The following is a 21841-nucleotide window of genomic DNA, read 5'->3' as shown; positions in this document are numbered from 1 at the left end:
TTAAGCTCTCATTTCTGTACAGGCAGAACAACTTCGACAGCATTATATGAGTAAATCCAATGCAGAAGTTGCAGAAGCCCATCAGGCATTACAGCCAGTTCTTCAGACCATTCGGGAGCTCCAGAGAAAGGCAGGTACCTCTTACATATTTGGTCTCTGAATTTTGAGATTTTTTAAAAATATTATTTTCATCTGTTTATCCAGAACTCCAGCTGTTTATTATCTCTAACAGTTCTCTGAAGGCCTATTTGGACACAGCCCCAAAACATATTCTGTGTTCCCCGCATAAAGGCACATAGCACTTGATGACTGGGTGACTAGAACCAGAAGTACATGGTGGGATGATTCTAGTGAAGTTTAACACCATGCTTGATTTCTATATTAACCGTGCTTTACCTGTAAGTTACGTAAGTAAGTTGTAGGTTTTGGCCTTGAAACACTTCTGTAGGTGTATCAGATGATATTTCAGTTACTTTCAAAGGAACTGTTGTGCTTAGTCATTGTGCTTAAGGCTTAATTGTATTTAGTCAATGTGACAATTCAGATTTCATGGAAAGGTGCAAATCCTTAATGAAGCGATAAACAGCTGAGTTAAAATGCTGCTTATCACTTGCATAATAATAAAGAAATGGGGACAAATGACAAATGAGGAAGTAAAATTCTGTATCTTCTTTCACCTTTTGAAATTATAAGGTCACTTCAGCATTGCTCTATTAATTTGACCAAGAGCTTGCTTTCTCTGATTAAACCATCCTTTCATCTGCTTTTGAGAGTGATAAAGAAGAAACTTTGAGATTACAGTATCTCTATGTGGCTATTCTGTGTAGATGGCCTCGGTGAATCTAACTCTACTGAAGCAATTTGAGGGTGTGGAGTAGGTGGAAATGTAGAAAATTTCTTGATCATGTATTCACTTAAACAGAAAAGGAGATATTTTTAAAGCATACTCTCATCTTCCACTTTCCAGGAATGTACCAGTCTCTGTTTGAGTGTGGCCTAAAGACCCCTCATAACCCTTTGCTGCAATGAGTAAATTGGTTGGTTGTTGAATGTTCATGGATAAATCTGTTCTTTTGCATACAGATACATTCAGGTTCTCCTTGGTGGTTGGATGTCATCCAGACAGCAATACAGTATGCCATCGATGAAGAGCTTGTTCAACGTGTGCAAAATGAAATAACCAGCAACTACAAACAGCAGACTAATAAATTCTCCATGGCAGAGAAGTAAGGGAATAGCTAAAATAGGCTAATGAATGCAGTTAAGTCTGCTCAAATCCTCTTACCGGTTTGTGCTAACAGTTGCAATTAAATAGCAGGCATTTTTGCTTTAGATCATCTGGGCTGCAATTAAGTTTCAAAAACAGTCCCCCAAAAGTTGTAACGAGATAGAAGAATTGGAAAGAAAAGCAGGAGAATTACAGGTTTTTTTTTTTCTAGACAAGCATTCTTTTAAATGTCCCTTTGCATTATCTTCTGTGGTTTTACAGTGTTCTGTACTCATGCAACTGCTGAACAAGAAAGATTCAAAGTTTATTGCATTAAAATTGAGTCACTTCTAAGAGAAACTGACTTGCTTAAATGGAAAGTAGACAGACAATATCAGAAAGTCCTTGGGTAACAGCATAAAGCAGGATTGCTGTTTTTCTGAGCAAGGAATTTTGGTTTGGTTTCATGTTAGAGACAACAGTACCACCATTGCTGTTGTGCAATTCCAGAATAATGGATTGGAAGGCACATCTGGAGGTCACCTAGACCAGCCCCCAGCTTATAGATCCAGGCCCATGCTCAGGGATTCAGCCCGATGAAGTTTCACAGTGATTTGTCCTGTGGAGCTTAGGGTATCTCCAAGGAGGGAGATTTCATAGCCTCTGTGAAGCCTGTTCCAGTATTTGACCCATTTGTTGGAAAAAACCCTCAAATTAAAAATCCTTCTATCTAGTTAATATTCCCTGTGTTGCATCTTCTGTCCATTGTCTCTTGTCCTTTCACAATGCACCTTTGAGAAAAGTTTGTCTCAGTATCTTCCAGTTAGATAGATGTAGAAAGCCATAAGGTCTTCCCTGAGAGATCTTATTTTAAGGCTGAATAAACCCTTTTCTCCCAGCCGCCTCTTGTACGTTCTGTGCTCCAGTTCTGTAAGTTCATCACAGAAAAGGGAGACATAGGAAGGAGAGTGCTCTCACAGTTTAACTTCAGGCAGTTTTCTCGGATACATGAACAATCCTTACACTTTGAAATATAATCTTTCTGAATCATGTTTTAGTTAAATACACATTTGTTATTATATATAAAAATAGATGTATGTAAATGCATATGTATATAAATATCTAATGTGTATATAAAATATGTATATTTGTATAAATTTAAATACTTAAAATATGCACAGATTTTAATTAAATATGTAAAGACATATCCTCCAGTATAACTACTCTGTTATCATGATCCCAAAAGGTGGCAATTCCTTGCCCTAGCTGGAAGTAAGCATATCTCTTACTTTTCTGTACTTAACATAATTCTATTGAATAATCTAAATGAAGATACAAAACTTTACTTCTTCTTTCTTCAAAACTCAGAATTATGCTGCAAAGGAAGGAGGAGATTCTGTCTGTTCAAAATGGGCGTTGGGGTAGCTGCAGAAAAGGACCTTAGGGGTTCTGGTGGACACCAAGTTGACCATGAACCATCTATAGCCAGCCTTCATTGCCTCAGGGGGACAATGGTATCCTGGCTTGCATTAGACAAAGTATTGCCATCAGGTTGAGGGAGGTGATCTTTTCCATTTACTCAGTGCTGGTGAGGCCACACCTGGAGTAACTCTGTGTCCAATTCTGGGCTCTCCAGTACAAGAGAGAGATGGGCATGCTGGAGAGAGTCCAACAAAGGGCCAAGAAGCTGATGAAGGGACTGGAGCATCTCTCCAGGAAGCTGAGAGGGCTGGGACTGTTGAGCAGTTTGGGGGCAGGGGAGGGCAGGAGGGGGGTGTGTCTTCTCAATGTATGTAAATATGTAAAGGGAGGATGCAAAAAAGATGGAGCCAGGCTCTCTTCAGTGGCACTCAGTGACAGGGCCAGAGACAATGGGCACAAACTGAAACACAGAAGGTTCCCTCTGAACATCAGGAAACACTATTACTGTGAGGGTGACTCGGCATTTGCACAAGTTGCCCAGTGAGGCTGTGGACTCTCCATCCTCAGAGGTACTCAAAGCTGTCTGGGTGTGGTCCTGGACAACCAGCTCTAGGTGACCCTGCTTGAGAAGAGAGGTTGGACAAGACAACCTCAGAGGTCCCTTCCAACCTCAACCGGTCTCTGAGTCTGCGATATAAACGTTTCATGGTCAAGTGATTTAAGAATGATGGCATCTCATTCTGGTCAAAATAAATGTTATTGCTGAGCTCATATGTCTGTGCATTACCTGTGTCATACTGGAAAAAAAATTGATTTTTTTTTTTCTCAGTTGAAATTAGCTATTTAGGAAGTATCTTTTTAAACTGTTGCTGCTTACAGGATGTGTAACTTTGGAAAAGCTAACTCAATTGTTTCTTTTACAAAATCAGGATAAAACATTTCCTTTTTAATTTATTTCAGCATATGCAATAAAAACTTAAAAAGCCGTGTCTTATGAAGTGTTACTAGTTAGTGGTGGAAACAACAAGTGCTAATCTCTAGTTGATTATGAGAGGTGTTATTAATCCAGGGTTATAGTGTGGGAGATTTTAATAAATCTGGAATATTTGGCAATTGATAATATTAACAACAGACTTGTAATTGAAATTTACATTTATTTTCAGACTACTTACTTAGGCAAACTTGTTTACTTTATTTTAAAATAATACATATAGCTTAAGTAGGTAATTTTAAATGCCAGATTTTAGTAGTGTTGTTAAACCTGTGCTTTTCTCTCCACACTTGAGAAAGAGATGCTTTGGATCAAACTTTCCATATGGGGTAGAACCACAGTCTTGTAACACTGTCTTGTATATGAATGCCAGACCTTGCATGAATGGTGCATTCTCAGCAAGAGACCTCTGCTAACAGGAAAAAGACAGTATGGGAAGTACTTAACTGGTGTTTGTATTCCTACTCCAACCAAGACAGACAGCTGGTTTTAGGAAAATAGTTTACTGTTGTGTCCATTTAATAATTTTAACTTTGAAAGCTGACTTGCAAAATGCAGTGTATTTTTGTAATGGATGCATGTGTCTGCTGTGAATTGCACAGGAGCATTGAAAACCAGTTTGTGGGCTAAAAAGACTGTAAGTACGTGCAGTTGTTTACCTTTAGTAGATTTGTGTTGGGGACCAGAATGTTGCAGGTTAGTGGTGACTACTAATATTTGGTTGCATCTCTGAAGTCTTGGAAGGAGTCTTTACAAATACGAGGCACCATCTTGGGGGATACAACGGAATGATTTCTAACAGCATTACATGTAAGCATTTGCTTATGATGTGAACTTCATATATTGTTCTATATTGCTATTTAGCTATTTCTCTTCTACGTCAAAATACTGAGTTAAGTTTGGATTTGGTGGCTCAGTGTGCAATTAGTTCCCTCTTTCTTTAAATCAGATTCCGTGACTGCAGAGGCCTTCAATACCTGCTCACAACCCAGCTGGAGGAAGTGAAGAAGTTCCAGAAGATTGTGAGAGAAGCAGTGAAAAACTTAGAAGGCCCTCCCTCTAAGCAGGTTATTGAGGCTGCCACTATCTGCCATTTGCGACCTGTTAGACTTCCACTCAACAAGTATGTCGTGCAAATAAAAAATACTTTAGAGGTGTATTATTAAATTTTCCTTCATTTGAAATAAGAAGAGATGAAAGTCCTTATTCTGTACTCAGGATTTCTGTGTACACAGATATCACAGATCCATTTGTTAGAGTCATGACCTTACTTTGGTTTTATTCTTATAAAATCTTTTCCTGTCAGTTATTACATCAAGTGTACATAAGACTGCTTAGTTGTTGTTTTTTTTAAGGACTTCATGTGTTTTTATATGTTGATAGGGAATAACAGGAATTCCTTTGATTTCTGATGAAATTCTGAATGCTGCTGTTTTCAATTTTCTGTATTGCAGCTGTGTCTTTTGTAAGGCTGATGAGTTGTTCACAGAATACGAGTCGAAGCTCTTTTCTCAGACGTAAGTTCATAGCTTTATAAACTTCTCGCTATTAAAAAAAAGTGAAACTTTGGTTGTTTTATATTTTCTACTTTAAATTTTCTGAAATAACTGTGTGAACAAATTACAGCAACTTCTTGTTAGAGGCTTCGATAGCAACTTTATTAGTCAAGTTTAATTTTCTATGTAAATTCCATTTGAAAAAGTTGTGTGCGAGGTACAAATACATGCTACTTTTTCTCAAGCTGCTGTAATATGACCATACATTTGAAATGAAGTGTTGAGGTGTTCAGAAACTGAGTCTATAAGTACCAGTCTGCTAATTAAATGCATATTCCTGTTTGTGCAAACATCTATTTGCAGTCCAGTTGCAAATGGTATAATACCATACTCGTTCACTGATTAATTTTTTTTAATTCTGTGTAATTCATAAAGTAACCAAATTTGACGAAAGCCACAATGAGAGAGGAGATTGCAGACACGAGTGCAGCTGTGAGCTGGAGGAAGGGTTGCACCAGCATGTGGTGCGAGAGAAGTATACATCGTTACAGTACTGAGATGCATAGATTACAGCCCTCTGCATGCTTTCTCTTTGACTTTTACCTCTCCTATCCCTCACAATATCAAAATTGGATTAAAAAATCTTGAGGTCACTGAATTGAACACTCAATTTGAACAAACACTTTGAACAGTCGTTATCAGTGGGAGCTCTGTTACCTAATGATTGGAATCTTTAGGAAACGGAGCGCGCTTCTGAATTAGCGTTGTTTGCCAAGGAAGGAACTGGAAAACTGTAGTGTTCTTAAATGGTGCAGTACACAGCAGATTTTGCACCTGAGCTTAACTGCAACTCTTGCTGATTTAAGAAGTCAGAATTGCAATTTTTTTTGAAGAATGTGACATTAGTCATTAATAACTACTGAAAGATAATTAAGATGCATAAGCCTTTACAAAAACTATTGATTTTGAGCTGACAACATGGCCTGTACAGTGATTTCCTTGCTGGTACTGAGGCCACTGTGCTCAAAGCAAGCTTTTGGGATATCAAGTAATAAAACAGCTGTTTGTATTTGTTTGGTTTGCTTTGTCCTTTAATCAAATATTAGAAGGCTGAAATACATGATGAATAAGTAGAAATGGATGTGGAAGTATAAAATCAGTGGTAAGAGTTGTGTTGGGTTTGTTTTTAAGTGTTAAAGGCCAAATGGCAATATTTGAGGAGATGATAGAAGATGAAGAGGGGCTCGTTGACGACCGTTTGCCCACCACGAGCAGAGGACTGTGGGCAACCAGTGAAACTGAACGTGCCTTGAAAGCTATTCTCTCCTTTGCCAAAGCTCACCGAATGGATGTTAAACTAACTGAAGAAGGCAGCATATTTCTGGAACTCTTTGAAGCATGGAAAAAGGAATATAAGGTACAGTAAATGAGACGGTGACAAAGGAGTTGTGTAGTCCATTTAATGTAATATTAAAAAAAAAATTAGGCTGAACATGAACAAATCTAAGTTGTATTCCTGCAATTAAGGTTTGCCTACATAAAGCTTTTTCACAGTTCTTATTACAGGATTTGATTTTTAAATGGCTTATATATCATTTAAAAGTTTCTAAAAGCTACACTGGCTATTAAACAAATTAGTAAGCAATGTAATTGCATCTGTTAAGGCAGTATACAGATATAATTAAATGTGTTCACCTTTTTAGTTAAATTAGAATGTAGCAAAACTTAGCAAATCAAATGTTGCTCCATTCTGTAATTCAGTTTACCTTCAGTCTTGTGCTAGCTACAGATGTCCCTTCACTATTACTTTTTCCTGCATCTTGTTTACTACACGATGTAACTTGAAATAATTAGTCTCCTGTTGTTTGGATCAGAGAGAACTACAGTAGTATCCTGTAGCTTTCTTCGTGCATCCTTGTGTGCCTGTGCTTCCTTGCAGTGAATACATACCAGTGATGGAGAAGGGAGAAGAGCTGTTGCATACAAGGGTCTCATCCTGTCTTATAGCTTAGGTGTAATCAGAAGTGTTTTCTCTTGAATGCTTCTCCTTCTCATTTTAAATTAACACAGACTTCAGCTTCAGTAGAACACACTCGGTACGCTAGTTTCAGGTTTACTGGTGCTTTTGTACACTTTTTTTTTTTTTTAATGTGGTCTGACATCAGAGCAAATTCCTGCTCCTTTTGCTTTTTACTAGGAGGTTTTGAAAAAGCAAAGATGCTTCTTGCAGAAGTATCCAAGAATTTAAACATTTGTTATTAGATTTAGTCCACAGAAGAAGAGAACATACTCTAGAAAGTAATTTACTTTATGTATCTTAGATTAACTAATGGAATTCAGTCTGGCTCTGGTTTTCAGCAAACTTGGTTACTGATCACCTACTTTCCTTAAATTGGTAGCGCTGCTTAGGAGTAAGACTTAATCTGGAGCTGCTTTAAAAAAAAAAAAAAATTTTAAAAAAAAAAAGGTTACAGTGTAGCACAGTGCAAAACCTTTTTAAACAAAATGACATCTCAGCCAGCATTTAGTTATCTGATAGTTGAAGTTATTAAACACCTAATACATTTGTGCTGCTCTCACAGAGTCAGATCGCTCTCTTATGGTACCAAAATGCTGACTGGAGAATAATGACCCTAGCTCTTCTCATGCTTCATTATTTTATGTCCTCGGCTTGTAGCAGTTCACAAGAAGAGGAGGACATAAGGTAACCTGTTACCAAGGCATTGCTATGTGTTGGGGATTTTCTGCTGCAAGAAGGGAACGCAGTCTTTTCATGTTCTTTTACTTTAAGAAACAAAAGGTGGGACTAATATGGCAACGAGAATGAAAACAGTGCCATCATGATTCCATCTGTTGTGATATGGAAATACTGATTCAGTTGTCCATACTACTCTAATCTACATTGAGCTACAGGGATGATGGTCTGTAAAATAACCCTTAAATGTAAAACAAGCTTGTATTAATGACCAGAAACTGGCCTTTTACACCCCACCTCAAACTACCATATTTATTAACATAAAAGGAAGCACAATTTGTGGTTAACCTTAATGAAATGATAAATTCTCTGAAAACAATAGTGAGAAGATTTTTTGTTGTTGTTTGTTTTAGTCACACAGACTTTTTTTAATAGTGTTTTTCAAATAGAGGAAGCTTTGTGCAATTCAATCAAATGCTTAATGTGCACAAACTCTGACTTGGAGGAGATAGGAAAAGTAACAGCCAGGCTTTTCCACTAGAGATACTAACTGAAGAACTTTTGTGCAAGTTTAGTGAAGAAATTGTATGATGTGCCTGCTTCAAGGCAGTCCTAGGATTTCTGAGAAAGCATCAGGTGGCAGTGCAATTATTAATATCACAAAAAGGAAACTTTAGTTACTGCTGATGTTACTTGAATTATCTTTCAGACTGGCAACCAAGAGCCTTACTAATTTGCCTTATTCATGCCTTTTTGTTTTTTAAGAAAAAGTAATTTTAGCTTAGTTTCTCCCTAGTTTTAGTTTAGTTTCTTTAGTTTTGAGGGAGTAAGCTGCTTTCATCCATTCTCTGTCTTCGCCCTGTGTGCCAGGTTTAATACACAGTAACTTTATGTTTGTAATCTAGGCATAGCTCAAAACAAATGCTTCAGTAGTCTTTCTTGAGCTAAAAGAAAAACTCCAAACAACCAACCAGCACATTCCTCAGGAACTGAATGTTTAGAAATATCTTTACAATTGAAAAATCAGAAATCAACAAATAGTAGTTTTAGGCATTTGCAGAAGGTCTTAGAATTTTGTAAGGTCCCTGAAGATATTTTTTTTTTTATAAAATGTGTAAATAGTGGAAAGCTTTGGAAGAAATATTTTACTGTACTGTCAGTTTATATGTATAGCATACCTCCAGTATGTATACTTCCAGTGTGTATATATATGTATATAGTATACATTATTTCTTTTGTAGAAAGCCAGAATTTACTTTTTCTTGGGAGAACTGAATCTGGTGTTATTGTCACCTTGTGCTCATCTGTGCGTTTATCAAGACTACTCAAACTGTTAACAATTCTTTAAAATATGCTTCATCTTTAACAAGCAGTCTTAGTACTAAAATAGCTAGCTGTTTAAAACTGATTAATCATTTTTCCTTAATTTATTCAGCCTTTGCTTAGTCTTGCAAGGCATTTTGTTTCTGAACTTTTAGTTGCATTATTTATTGTAACAGCAATAGTTGTAGAAGAAATGAGAGACAGCTATTTATGGTTGCTCATAAAGAGAGACTGGAAAAGAAAGCAGGCAAGATGATCTCTATACTGTTTGTTGTCCTTCGTAACTTCTTGTGGCTGAATTACTGTGAAGAAATATTATCCCTTACTCCAAAAAGATTTTCACATAATATATTGTATGGCAGAGTCATATAAAGGGAACTCAGCTCAGTTCTGCTACTAATTTTTTAGGCTTTTCTTACAGTTACTTCATGAATATTGGATGGTACTGAGGGATCACGTGTCTGCTATTGATGAACTGGCAATGGCTACAGAACGGCTGAGGGTGCGCCATCCTGATGAGCCAAAACCAAATCCACCAGTTCTCCACATCATAGAACCACATGAGGTAAAGTACTTGTGAGGAAAGAAATGTTTGATTTTTTTTTTTTTTTTTTCCTGAAAGAACCCACCTCCTACAAAATAAAATCTGTGTCTAGATCTGTGTCTATAAGGTCTATAATATGCCTCTGTTTCCATTTCAGAAAGCCTTTGTGGAGAAAAAAGTTGTAACGTATTTATACATTCAGTGTATGGGCCTTTTTGAGCTTGTAACTCTTATTTTGATAGATTTTTGTCAGCCTTCTGACTGTGAGTGGCATGTTTCCAACAGACTGCTGCCCTTCCAGCAGCAGGTGAATGGCTCTGGGACCTTTCTCTGCAATTGCCTAGTTTTCCAAGCTGGTGGAAAAATTAAGTTGACCTGATTTCTCTCCCATATTGCTACTTCCCACAAGGACCTAAAAAACAGCAGTGAAAACCTAAGAGACAAATCTTTTTTCAGTATCTTGGAATTTCTGAGCTACGCCTGAGACACTTTCAGTTCATGAACGTAGAAGAAATGCTGGACTGATTTAACATCTTAATTTTTTTTTCACCTATAGAAATATGTTTTCAATAGAAACATTTTGTGCTTTTTTCAGTGAGATTCAGTGTTACATAAAAGTGCTTCTTTTCTTTCTGTAGGGAAATGGATATCTTATTTGTGTATTAAAGCAATTTTTAAAATGGAGCGCTTTGCTTAACAAATGTTTAACAAAGTGTAAGACAGATGTATGTATTTGCAACAGTAAAAGACACACCCATTACTTTGCCCTTCATCCTTGGAGTGCTTGCCTCTTCTGCAGTATTAATAACTACACTGCTACCAACTGTAACTAATCTAAAAAGGAGTCAGCTTGACGTTTCTATCTTTGTATAGGTAAAATGAAAAGTCTTCTAAGAATTATAAAGAAAATAATTTTTTTCTTACACATTGTTTTTGGAACTAGCAGTAGAGTCTAGGATCTATTTGGCTGTAAGAAGATAAGTGATAAATCGAATGAAATTTCAAAGAATTTTTTAAAAAATTAATTTATTTTAAATTGGTTTTGTCTCTGGAAAGAACTAATGATGCAAATAAAACAACAAAGAACAAGTTTGTATACCTCCTGAGTCTCAGCCTATTCACAGTACTGCGTTCATACTGGGTACAGGAAAGGAATAGATAATCATTTTTACTTGGGGAGCAGCGCATCTTAAATTTACAGAATGAGCTGTTCTTCTATCTGTCCCCAGTAAATTATTCAGTTGAATTTTGCCAAAAAATGAACTTGAGCCTTATTGTAAAATTTAACTATTTTTTCTTTTTTTTTTTAATATGTGTTTAATACTGTTTCCATAGGTAGAGCAAAATCGAGTGAAACTTCTGAATGACAAGGCAGTTGCCAAATCACAGCTTCAAAAGAAATTAGGACAACTTCTGTATCTCACTAATCTGGAGAAAGTAAGGTTTACTGTGCCTTGGTCTTTAACAAAGTGATGTATTCTATTTACCTAGTAGAAGAAACATACCATTATTGTTACCTAAAATTTATATTTTAAAGAAAATATTTTTTCTGTGAAGATTCAAAACATGTGTGGTGTTCTTTGTATTACTGCATAGTCATAAAGTTATTTATTACATTATATATTTTGTCTATTTGCTTAATTACACAGGTATAAAACTACAAACTAGTTTTAGATGGTTAAAACTTTCATTAGAACTAGCTAGGTTATGTTTAGTAGAAGCCTTGTAGAATTATGTACCTCTCCACATACCCTTGCTATTTTACAAAGAGCTTACCTTCTTAAACAGAATGACAAGCAGGTCTGGGGCGGGGGGAGGTGGGGATCATCAACAGACAAACCCCATGTATGTTACACTATTTTAATCATAATATTCAAGTAAGTCCAATTATGCTTAAGTAAATATAGTTAAGCATGATTAATTATATTTAAGTGGGTTTACAACAACATAAAGCTGATAGAAAATATGAGGAGCTTCTTATATGAAGCTTGTATTTTACTAGGATTTTTCAAAGCTGTAGTAGAGATGCAGATGCTGTCTGAAGGGCTGCAGTATGAACAGGGCTCCTCCTACTTACTGTAAATGACAGAAATTTTTTAAACTCCTCAAGATAGACTTACTTATTCATGAATTAAAACACTTTTTTAAGGACTTGGTTATTCATTTTTTTTAAATAGAGAATAACTTTTTATTTGTTGAAACACAAAGTTTTCTTTTTTTTTTTTAGTCTCAGGATAAAACGACTGGGGGAGTTAACCCAGAACCATGTCCAATCTGTGCACGTCAACTGGGAAAACAGGTAAGATATTTAGTCAGCAGGTTTTGGTTCTAGAATGTCTTTATCTAGGTCTTACTCAGTTATGTTTAAAACTTTTGACATCTGATTTTAAATGAACATTATCTCAAAACAAGAGAAATAAGCCCTTTCCTATAACATACCAACCAGCCTCTCCCCTGAAATAACGTCTTGCTCAGATGCAAGCACCTCTACTGCCTTTAGCTGTTGACATCAATGCTCAAGTGTTTTGACAGAAGTGTTCCAAGAATGTGTGTTGCTGATTGTTTTATAAGTCAGAAGTTTTGCTTTAATACTTTTGTCAGAAAAATTTCTTTGACATTTTTAAACCAATAGAACAAAGAAGTAGATAAGCTTCTGTAGTATACTGTTGTGTTTTAGTGTAATCTTATTTGATAGTATTCTTTTCTTCTAGTCTTTAAAAAATGGATGTTAGCTACTTAAACAGTAGTAAAACCCAATAGAATGAAGGTTGACAATCTGGATTTCTTTTCCCACCACTTAAGTCCTGAACTGCAGGAGTTGAAGTTTAAGTGAGATTTAATCAAAATTGATATATATGATAAAGTACAAAGCCATAGTTTATACTTTACTAGCCATGCATTAGGTATAAACATGAAAGGACTCCTGTATAGTCAAACTAAATTGGCTCTTTTTTTTTAGGGTAGCTATTTTAAGGTGTGTTAGCTTTATAGACATGTGTAAGCATGAATCAGTGTCCTGCTGCGTTTCCAAAATCCCCTCTATCCCATTCTTCTAAGGGGGATACAGGTTTTTATAGACAACAGTTGTTTCCCCTGTTAACTAATGCTTCATCTCTGAGCTGGACGCGCTCACGGCAAAGAAAATAGCCGTCATGTTGCAAGTAACTATTAAAATGCTTTGCATCCTGTTTCTGCATGATTGAAAGAACCTTACAAAGCCTAAAAGATCTTTCACTTGATCATCGGTCATTTAGTCAATTTCCTCTGCTACTTGGACCCATGAAAACTGGGTTTGTTTGGGTTTTTTTTCCCCTTTTAGAATGGCCTATAGGACAAACTAGTACTGAGTAAGACTCTTTTCTATGTGCAAAAACAGTGGTTTACAAATTACTTCTCTGTTAAGGAAAGTCACAGCTGACACGTAGATGTTCCAGGTCCTCAAAGGAAAGACAGTTTCTGCAATGCCATCTTCTGTTTCTAATGTATTCTGTCAAAAAAAGATTAAGACTCTCTGTTCAAAATCTTGTTTTTTCTTCTTAAATCCAGAGATGTTGTCTAGGACTTAATAATATGTAAAAGTCAAAGCGCTTCCTTTAGGACTCTTTTAAATGCCCCGGTTTGAGGTATGATCTTGTATGAATATATAGATAAAGACTTTTACAGAAGGCTAGTACAAACATTTGTGTAATTTTTTTTTGAATGTTGTAAATACTTAATTGGTGTACTTAACGTATGCATTAGGAATCATTATTTATAGAGATGAAACACTGTAATGTCTTACTTCAAGTTTAAAACTGGGAAAATGCAAAAAATTAACAATAACTGTAGAGAACTTCTATGGACTGTGAATCTTTCTATGCTGGAAAACTTTGAAATCCATGCTTTTTAGCAGCTGGAGTGCTGAAAATTCTAAAATCTTCAATTTTAATCTAATGAGTTTCATGAAAATAAAGACATGTTTCTATGAAAACATAATTTATTATGTAATCATGTATTAATACACTGGTTTACATTTGCATTGATCTGAAACTGATACTGTGTTGTGTTGTTTTTTTCTTAATTCTCTGTGTAGTGGGCGGTGCTGACATGTGGACATTGTTTTTGTAACGAGTGTATAGCTATCATCATAGAACAGTACAGTGTTGGCACCCGCCGGAGCTCCATTAAATGTGCCATTTGCAGACAGACAACATCTCATAAAGAAATATCGTATGTCTTCACTGCAGAAACTGCGAATCAGGAGGATGATATTCCTGTAAAGGTACATTGTTTTATGTGATTTTTGCTGGCCAAAACTTTCAACAGTGAGTATCTGTTGTGCCTTGTTGCGTACTGGATTTAGGCAGACAAATCTACCATATAGTTTTATATGTAGGTTCACTTTTACAATCGGTTTCGTTTATAACAGATACAGTTCTTTTTCTTTTGAATTGGACATGATGTATATAGGCGCCTCTTACAGCGAAATCAATGCTTTTCCATCCTTCCCCAAGGAAGGATACACGTTTTCCTGTCAAGTAAAAGTTGTTTTTTTTTGTTCTTTGTACTAATCATACTATTAATCTGGTTAGTATAGTTAAAAGTAATAACAAAATGTGCCGACAAAGAGTTCCATGGTATCTGTGCAAGGCTCCTTGAACCTTGTGGGTGTACCCAGGTGTTGCTGGCCTCTACTGAAGTCAATGCTACTATGTTCACACTACTTCGGTCAGCCTCCCTGGACAACTGGAATTCCTTTTTATGAGTAGATGCTTCCTAACTCAAATCATTAGATTTGAAGTAGTTGACAGCATGTGGCACCAGGGGGAGTAAATAAGCTATATTTTTAAAGTGCTAGTTATTAGGACCTCACTTCACACGTATTTTTTAACAGATTATTTCCTCAGGATTTGGAGATATCACCCTGTTTCTAATAAATTTCAAATAGTTTTCATAAATTACATTAAAAAATAAAATAAATAACTAAATTTCATAAATAAAACACAGAAGGAACAGGTCATCTACTGTCCTGTGTAAAGGTTTGTAGTGTTTGAAGTATTTCTGCATCAAAAACTTCAGGCAAAGCAAAAATATGAATTCTGTGTGAATTCACATGTCATCTTGAGCCAGGCTGTTCTTATTTCATGAAAAACTAACAACATATACTGTAGCTTCATTGTATGTACTATCAAAACAAGCAGCATTGGTAAAAAAATTCTACCTCATGTTCCTTTGAGGACAGTTAACAAAGGATAACTAACTTACTATGGTTTCTATAGAATGCTGAGGTTATGATCAATATCTTGCAGTATCTATATGAAAATTGTGTGATTAATCAGCTTTCATATTTTCATCTGAACTTTTTCAGTCCCTCTGATATCTTTCAGTATTCAGTACCTCTCTCCTTTTTTTTTTTTTTGTTTCCCTTTTTTCTTCTGTTGTGTCATACATCTTGCTCTTTATTGTACCAGCACTAGCCATCTTAAGTTAATGCCTTAGATGGAAAAAGGACTACTGTAAATGGGAGCATTTTGCATTGAGAGAGAGAGATTATTGGCATCCCCACATGTTTTGGTTCTGTAAAAGCTTCCAGTGTCTGGTCAGTATTGCAGTGGGTATTGCCAGCCTGTCATCTGAGACAGAATTTGTTTGTTAGAGAGTAGTTTTGATTCTAATGCGTGCTGCTCCATACTTAATTAGAACTAGCTAATTTGTTTATAAATACTCATCTGGATAGTCAACAAAATGACAAACTCAAGGTGTATGGGTAATAAGTAGGGTAATATTTTTTGTTTAAGACAGACTGAAAACCAAGAACTCATAATAGCAAGGGTACTTCTATCAGTTTCATCTCTCCATAAATATTGAGAACAAAATTTAATATTTTTTTTGTGTGCTGTGAACCAAAGCTTTAGTCAATTGTTAGTTCAATGACAAGTCTAATACAATTTATCTAATAAAATGTAAGTGGAGGGATAGAGAACTTTGCACACTTAGTTATCTTGTTTAAAAACTAAAGCAAAAAGATTGTAACCACTTTGAATGTTGTCCTGTTCCTTTCTATGCCATAGTTTCTCTGATACCGTACCAAGTCACATTAGTAACACCTGAGTCACAGGAAGTCTGAAGGGTGGAAAGATCAACAACAGTGGCTAAAGCTACTATCTCTTTTGGCAGGGAAAAATGGGACCTATGGTAAGGTCCAAAAAAAAGTCTCTGAGGAAAACAGCAGATTAGCAAGAGCTGTCATCATTGAAAAGCACATAAATGACCCTGGCATGTATAGGAAATACCAAAAGTTAGTCTCGTATGTCCTAACTGAAGGTGGTTATGATTGGCAGGCAGCTGCCTTTGGGCTGCAAATGTGTCATTCGTCCTTGCAGATCTCAACACCTACTGACATAAGCATTTTTAATTGTCTGTCTGACTTTTGGAAACAGTGTACAGGTACAACAGAGATGTCGTGAAAAAAGCTGGCTTACTTCTATGTCTATGATACAGAGTTGGAATCACTATGGAAGACCATGGGAAATAAAATGGTACTGCGTATTGCAGCCTCTCTGGTCTGCTGGAAATCTTCTACATGTATTTCTGGAGCATTCATTTAGCTGCATTACATCTGAATGATCAAGCAGCCCAGCATTGGTTCCCAACTTGTGCTTAGACTTGCTGACATCCTTCTCCGCCAATTCCGCAAGCAGCATAACTTCAGTAAATTTGATCTGTCATTGTAGCAAGCCAACATAGTTAATTCAGAGACAGGTGCAGACAGAAATAAAACAATATTTGTCCATCTGAATCTAGTGCAGCTTGAAATTACTATGCATGTAAGAACTAGCAAGGAAACTAAATAAGGGCTTCTTAAAAAAACACATTAGGTAAAATTGCTGTAATATGAAGTACACGCTAAAGGAAATAGAGGGAGATACTAAAGAGCTGTTTCTTGGAATCCCCTTCCTGACTTCAGGGGAAAGGAAGGAGTACAGAAATCAAAGTGGACAAGAAGTAGAATGTAGTATTGGATTCATTATGCACTGAAATATTTCTGAATGCAGAATATGAAGAAGTTTTCATTGCAGCACACAATCCTTTGAGAATTAATTTTATTATATTTACTGATTTCTTATTATTTTAAATATAATTAACAAGCTTCATAGTACTGAGTGTAAGTGGTGTTTTCAGAGTGAGAAAGAAAAGCAACAGAAATAGCGTTCAGGTAGGTTTTCCATTGCCAGTTTTCAGGATATTGAAGGGAGGGAAACTTAAATGTGTATTTGGAAGATTTCTTTAAAGATCGTGCCACTAAGTTAAACTTCAGGAGGCCGAACTGGCGTGTTTGGTGCAACTGCATTGCTTGGGCTGCCCATTCTGCCTCATGCAGAACTAGGTTGGTGTATCTGTGTAGCACTTCATTCTGACACGCGCTGCCCACGCTGTAGCACATGGCTCGTCCCGTGGCAGTGCATTATACGGGAGGTGTAAGAGCAGTTCAGTGCTACCTAACCTGCCCTTCCTTCAGGTTGCTAATTTTTAATTTGTGTAAGATACGTAGAAGTCCTAATAGAACATTATTTAATAAAACGAGTACAGAAGGAGTTGTTTAATATCCTATCTTACTAATACCGTTCTTTGATTTTTCAAAGGGAAGTCACTCCACCAAAGTGGAAGCTGTGGTCCGAACACTGAAGAGAATTCAATTTAAAGATCCAGGGGCTAAGTCCTTAGTTTTCTCAACGGTATTAATCACTATTTTCTGTCTTTTCTTTGTGTACGTGTGCGAGTTTAAAGCAGTCATGCTAGTTTCAGGAATTTAGTTTAGCTACCAAAATGTTGACTCACTCTGTACAGCCACTTGATTGTTTTGAGAATTTGTAGGGCAATTCGTGTAACTGGGACATGAACAATGGCTGTAGTCAACAGATGTAAAAGCTTGTTTCTTTAAAGGGCAAACACTTAGATTTATATGGGAGCATTAATTCTAAGTATTTTTAAATGGAATGTCCAGGTAGTTTTGATACATTGTAAAATTGGTTTTGTGATAGCTACCAATTTCTTTTATTCAAGCTGATCTTTTTAATAATGTTTCTTATTTAGTTTTATGAAAGATTAGGTTCCTGGCACACAAATACTTCTTTCTTTTTCTTTTTCCTGTTTTTTTAAATTGCAAACACTAGTATTTTGAAAGGCCTTTTTATCTACTCTTTCTTAGGGAAGTTAATTAGTATATTTTAGTTGGCATTGCTGTTTGGGATGTTGAGTTACTTTTATTGTCTCGTGTGGTTTTGTTTTGTTTCTTTTTTACAGTGGCAAGATGTGTTGGACATAATTTCAAAAGCTTTGTATGACAACAACATGATTTTTTCTCAGATCAATGGAATTAGTAAATTTCAGGTACATAAAGGGTATTTTTCTTAAAATTATTTTGAGTGGGGCAAATTACAGTTCATAGAAGTTAATTTGGTCCTTTTACTTCTTTGCTTCACTTGAGAAATTGAAAGAGCAGCAAATTTGTTTGGCAGAAGCCTTGATCTCTAACTCTAAATTAATTCTAAAAATCATAATCACAAAGAGCGACAACTTAAAGCCTTTGGAGATAAATGGTACATTCACTTTTGAGAAAGAAGCGTTGGCATGGATGTTAAGGATGAGACATGCTGATCAGCGTTGTAAGAAGTTCTTGCCTTCCTGATATCTGTCGAGTAGCTGTTTTAGGCTGATAGGTCTTGGATGAGTCAGGCTGCAAGGTTGTCACTCTGGGGCCTGTAGTAGTTGCTATAACTTCTTTAAAATATAGATATGTCCCCCATGCTCTTTATTGAGGAACTTTTGTCACACTGCTGTGATGTTTCCCTTTTAGGAAAATCTCTCTGCATTTAAATACGATCCCAACATCAATATTTTGCTGCTTCCTCTTCACACTGGTTCCAATGGACTAAACATCATCGAAGCGACTCACGTTCTGCTTGTGGAACCTATTCTGAATCCTGCACATGAGCTACAGGCTATTGGCAGAGTACATCGTATTGGCCAAACAAAGTAAGAGTTAAACTTGCGTTGAGTGGTTTAGATGTGGTCCAGAATAGAACTGCATACTGTAATCAGAATAAATCTAGTTCACCAAACTTCTCAGTTTTGGAGATGAGTGTATTCATGGAAATTCTATTTTTGAAGATGAACATGTAAGGGTCAGAAAGATTAAAACTAAAAAAAAAAAAAGTTTGCTGAAAATACACAATGTGTATTTTAGGCAGTTCTCTTGTTCTGTAGGGGTAAGATGCAGAAGCAAACTGCATTTAGGAAAAGTGTAAGCACTTGAGTCCAAAATCCTGAAAAACCTTCTTGAGCTGCTCTGTATTTTATGTGTGCTGTTGATGCCTTCGTTTTTAACTTCAAAATTCTGCTTGCAAGCATGTCCAGAAATGTCTTAGCTTTGCAGGTCTGAGCAACTCACCATTTGTGTCATATGTGGCTAAGTTTAGGCATGGCCCTTCCTAGTTTCCTTGAGAGACTCCTCCTAGTTGGTCATTCCCAGCTGTGGATGTGGAGCTGCGTAAGTTGTTGGGGAGTTTTGGAGGAGTTTTTGGGTTTGTGGTTCGTTTTATTTTCTTCCCTCCTCCCCCAAAAGAAATTTATAGTACACACTTTTTAGAACACTTTTTTTTTTTGTTTTTAAGTCACAGTTCTGCCCTCACTCCTGTCTAGATATTTTCGAAGACATTAATGGATTTGCATATCTTTTGTTTCTTCCAGTGTTGTAGATTTTAATGGTTAGTACCGAGCACCTAAAGGTTTTGGAAAGTTTGTCCTGAACAGATAAGATGTATATGTTTTTCCTTAGGTTTCATGTCACTTGAAAAAATTATTTAAAAAAAAAAAAAACCAAACCAAAAAACAAACAAACCAAAAAAAACCCAAAACCCTGTACACAAAGAAGAAAAATAGTTGGCATTAATTCTGGAATGGTATTCTAGAATAATAGTGGTCTTTGTGTTCTGGAAATGGTGGTAAAGCGAGAGGGCATGAATGAGCATGCCTGTGAAAGAATGTTTATGAACAGGTGGATATTTGGGTATGATGGTAAAGATTTTGAATTAACTGTGAGGGCATAAGAAAAATTGATTGCAACAGCCTGCATTATAATTTTACATGATGCTGGCATAAAAGGTCTGGTAAAAACCTTGCAATAAAACCAGCAAGAATGTGTGCTGTACTACTTAAGAGTAAGACTTCAGCAAGGCTTATTTGAAAAAAGGGCTGTGCTCAGGTACAGTGAGCATAAGGGAATACTCTGTTTAGTTTCACTGGTGCAACTATTAGCAGTTCAGTTGAGTTCTTATTTACTCGTCTTTCTTTGAGTAGACCTTTGCCTATGAATCACAAAGTATTCCCCCAGAATTCCTCTGTGTAATGTTACCTGCCAAAGTTTCAGCTTAAGATCTGAAAGTCATCCAAGCACTTTCAAGGGTTCATATCTTGAAAATTGTTTATACTGGGGAGCCTGGAGTGATTTTTCATTTTTATCTTTGGAGCTGACTCTTTTCAATTTCACTTTCTTGTGCCTGATATTTCTTTTTTTATTACAGCTTTTGTTTTTGAAATCTTATTTCATAAATGGAGTTCTCATTTTGTTTTATGTTTATTGACATTTTGGGTTTTATGTTTTACTGGTGCTTACAGTTTCATGTTTACTGACTACAATTACTGATTTTTATTTTTTTTTTTTAATTATAGTATTATGCCACCTTGAAAAAACAATGTTGTTAAAATTCTGGGAATGAGCTTTCATTATCCATCACTCTGAGCTCTGTCTCTTGGACTGACTTGTGACAATGCAGTATAAACATTGTATAGAATCAGCAGGCCAAAGTAATTTCTTTAAAGGACAGGCTAGGCTCTCGAGGACTGTTTGTTTATAGTAGGGACACAGAAAGCAGAACTTTGCCCAGCATCTGCTTTAGGATTTCAGTTAATACAGCTTTTCTTCATTTAGTGTGTGACCCAGCCAAGTAGAAGTGTACGCTCTGGGAGGCACTAAGCATGTTTAAATGTCAGTGGAAATTGTTAATCACCTTGTAAGGCTTCTTTCTTAAAATACTGAGGCCTTTTTTTCAGCATTATTACAATAATTAGCATGAGACAAAAATGTCGTCTTGAACTTTGACAGTAACAGCGTAACTTCTGCTCACTTCTGGTCTTGTTTTCTTTTTTAAACACGATCAGATCTACCATCGTTCATAGATTCCTGATAAAAGCAACAATAGAAGAGAGAATGCAGACTATGCTGAAAACTGTAGATAGAAGGTATGTGTTGAATTTTTCTAAAACATCATTATTGCACTGAAAATTAAAAGGTCGTTCTCAACCAGACTTCTATTACAGTTAGGTATGCATATCTTAAATATAAACTTCAACTGTTTTTCCAATTGTTTTGATGGACAAATAAAGTTTTAAATGTTGAAAAATTGAGACTTTCACCAGGTTCCAGTAACTTGAGGCTTAAGGTATTTTAGCTCTCTGGAGAGTATTGTGGTTACATTTTGTATATTTTATTTCATAAAAGCCCAATTAATTAATAAATTATGTGTTATGATTTATCTCTTCAGTTTACCTATTGCCATTAGCATAAAAGCATTGCAGTTAATTGAGTAACACTAAACCTGCCACTGGAGTAACACATATGTTATAAGCTCTAATTCTTTCATTGTTTTTAAATTCTACAAACCTAGTCTGTCAGTTCTGTGTTACACTGGTTGGTTTTGCACTCAATGCAAGAGTTTTCCAGACGCTAGCTCATAAGTCAGTCTGGTGTGTAGACACAGAAAGCAGTTTTCACTGTGTTGGGTTTTTTTTTTTTTGAAAAAAGTTTTTCTTTTCAAAATTTATAAGCAATAACAGACTGGGAGTGGAACAAAAGTGGTATTTACATTTTTCTATGCAAAAAGTATAAGAGGTTTGTACCTCTTTAACTATATTGTATACACATAACAAATCTAGGAGGCCTTAGTTTGAGAAAATTAGTTATTTTTCCTTTTTTTTGGCTGTTACAAATTATGAGACTAAAATTTTTCATGTATATCTTTGGCTGTAGTTATGGAAGGTTTCAGCTTTAGCTTTGAAAAAATGATTTAATCAGTTTCCATATCTGTGAAGTAGCGCTACTTTTGCATATAAAATTCCGATAAAT

At 35.9% G+C, this 21841-nt stretch overlaps 1 protein-coding gene across 6 annotated transcripts in view; it reads left to right on the top strand.

The window, feature by feature from the left end:
• The window catches only part of SHPRH (SNF2 histone linker PHD RING helicase), a 67350-nt gene that overhangs the window by 29797 nt on the left and 15712 nt on the right, over positions 1-21841 (top strand). For all 6 annotated transcript variants that reach the window (XR_010070322.1, XR_010070321.1, XR_010070323.1 and 3 more), the window contains exons 17-29: positions 23-130; positions 1084-1226; positions 4570-4743; positions 5075-5137; positions 6308-6533; positions 9556-9699; positions 11014-11115; positions 11906-11977; positions 13751-13939; positions 17301-17393; positions 17962-18048; positions 18515-18693; positions 20878-20958. Coding sequence is in view for 3 of the 6 variants with exons in the window: in XM_063329246.1 (XP_063185316.1) it covers positions 23-130; positions 1084-1226; positions 4570-4743; positions 5075-5137; positions 6308-6533; positions 9556-9699; positions 11014-11115; positions 11906-11977; positions 13751-13939; positions 17301-17393; positions 17962-18048; positions 18515-18693; positions 20878-20958 (1661 nt within the window). In the remaining 3 variants the exon portion in view is untranslated. The remainder of the gene's footprint in view (positions 1-22; positions 131-1083; positions 1227-4569; positions 4744-5074; positions 5138-6307; positions 6534-9555; positions 9700-11013; positions 11116-11905; positions 11978-13750; positions 13940-17300; positions 17394-17961; positions 18049-18514; positions 18694-20877; positions 20959-21841) is intronic.

The sequence above is a fragment of the Chroicocephalus ridibundus genome, chromosome 3, assembly GCF_963924245.1.
Source record: "Chroicocephalus ridibundus chromosome 3, bChrRid1.1, whole genome shotgun sequence".
Classification (NCBI taxonomy): domain Eukaryota; kingdom Metazoa; phylum Chordata; class Aves; order Charadriiformes; family Laridae; genus Chroicocephalus; species Chroicocephalus ridibundus.
This window is presented reverse-complemented; position numbering and strand designations above follow the sequence as displayed.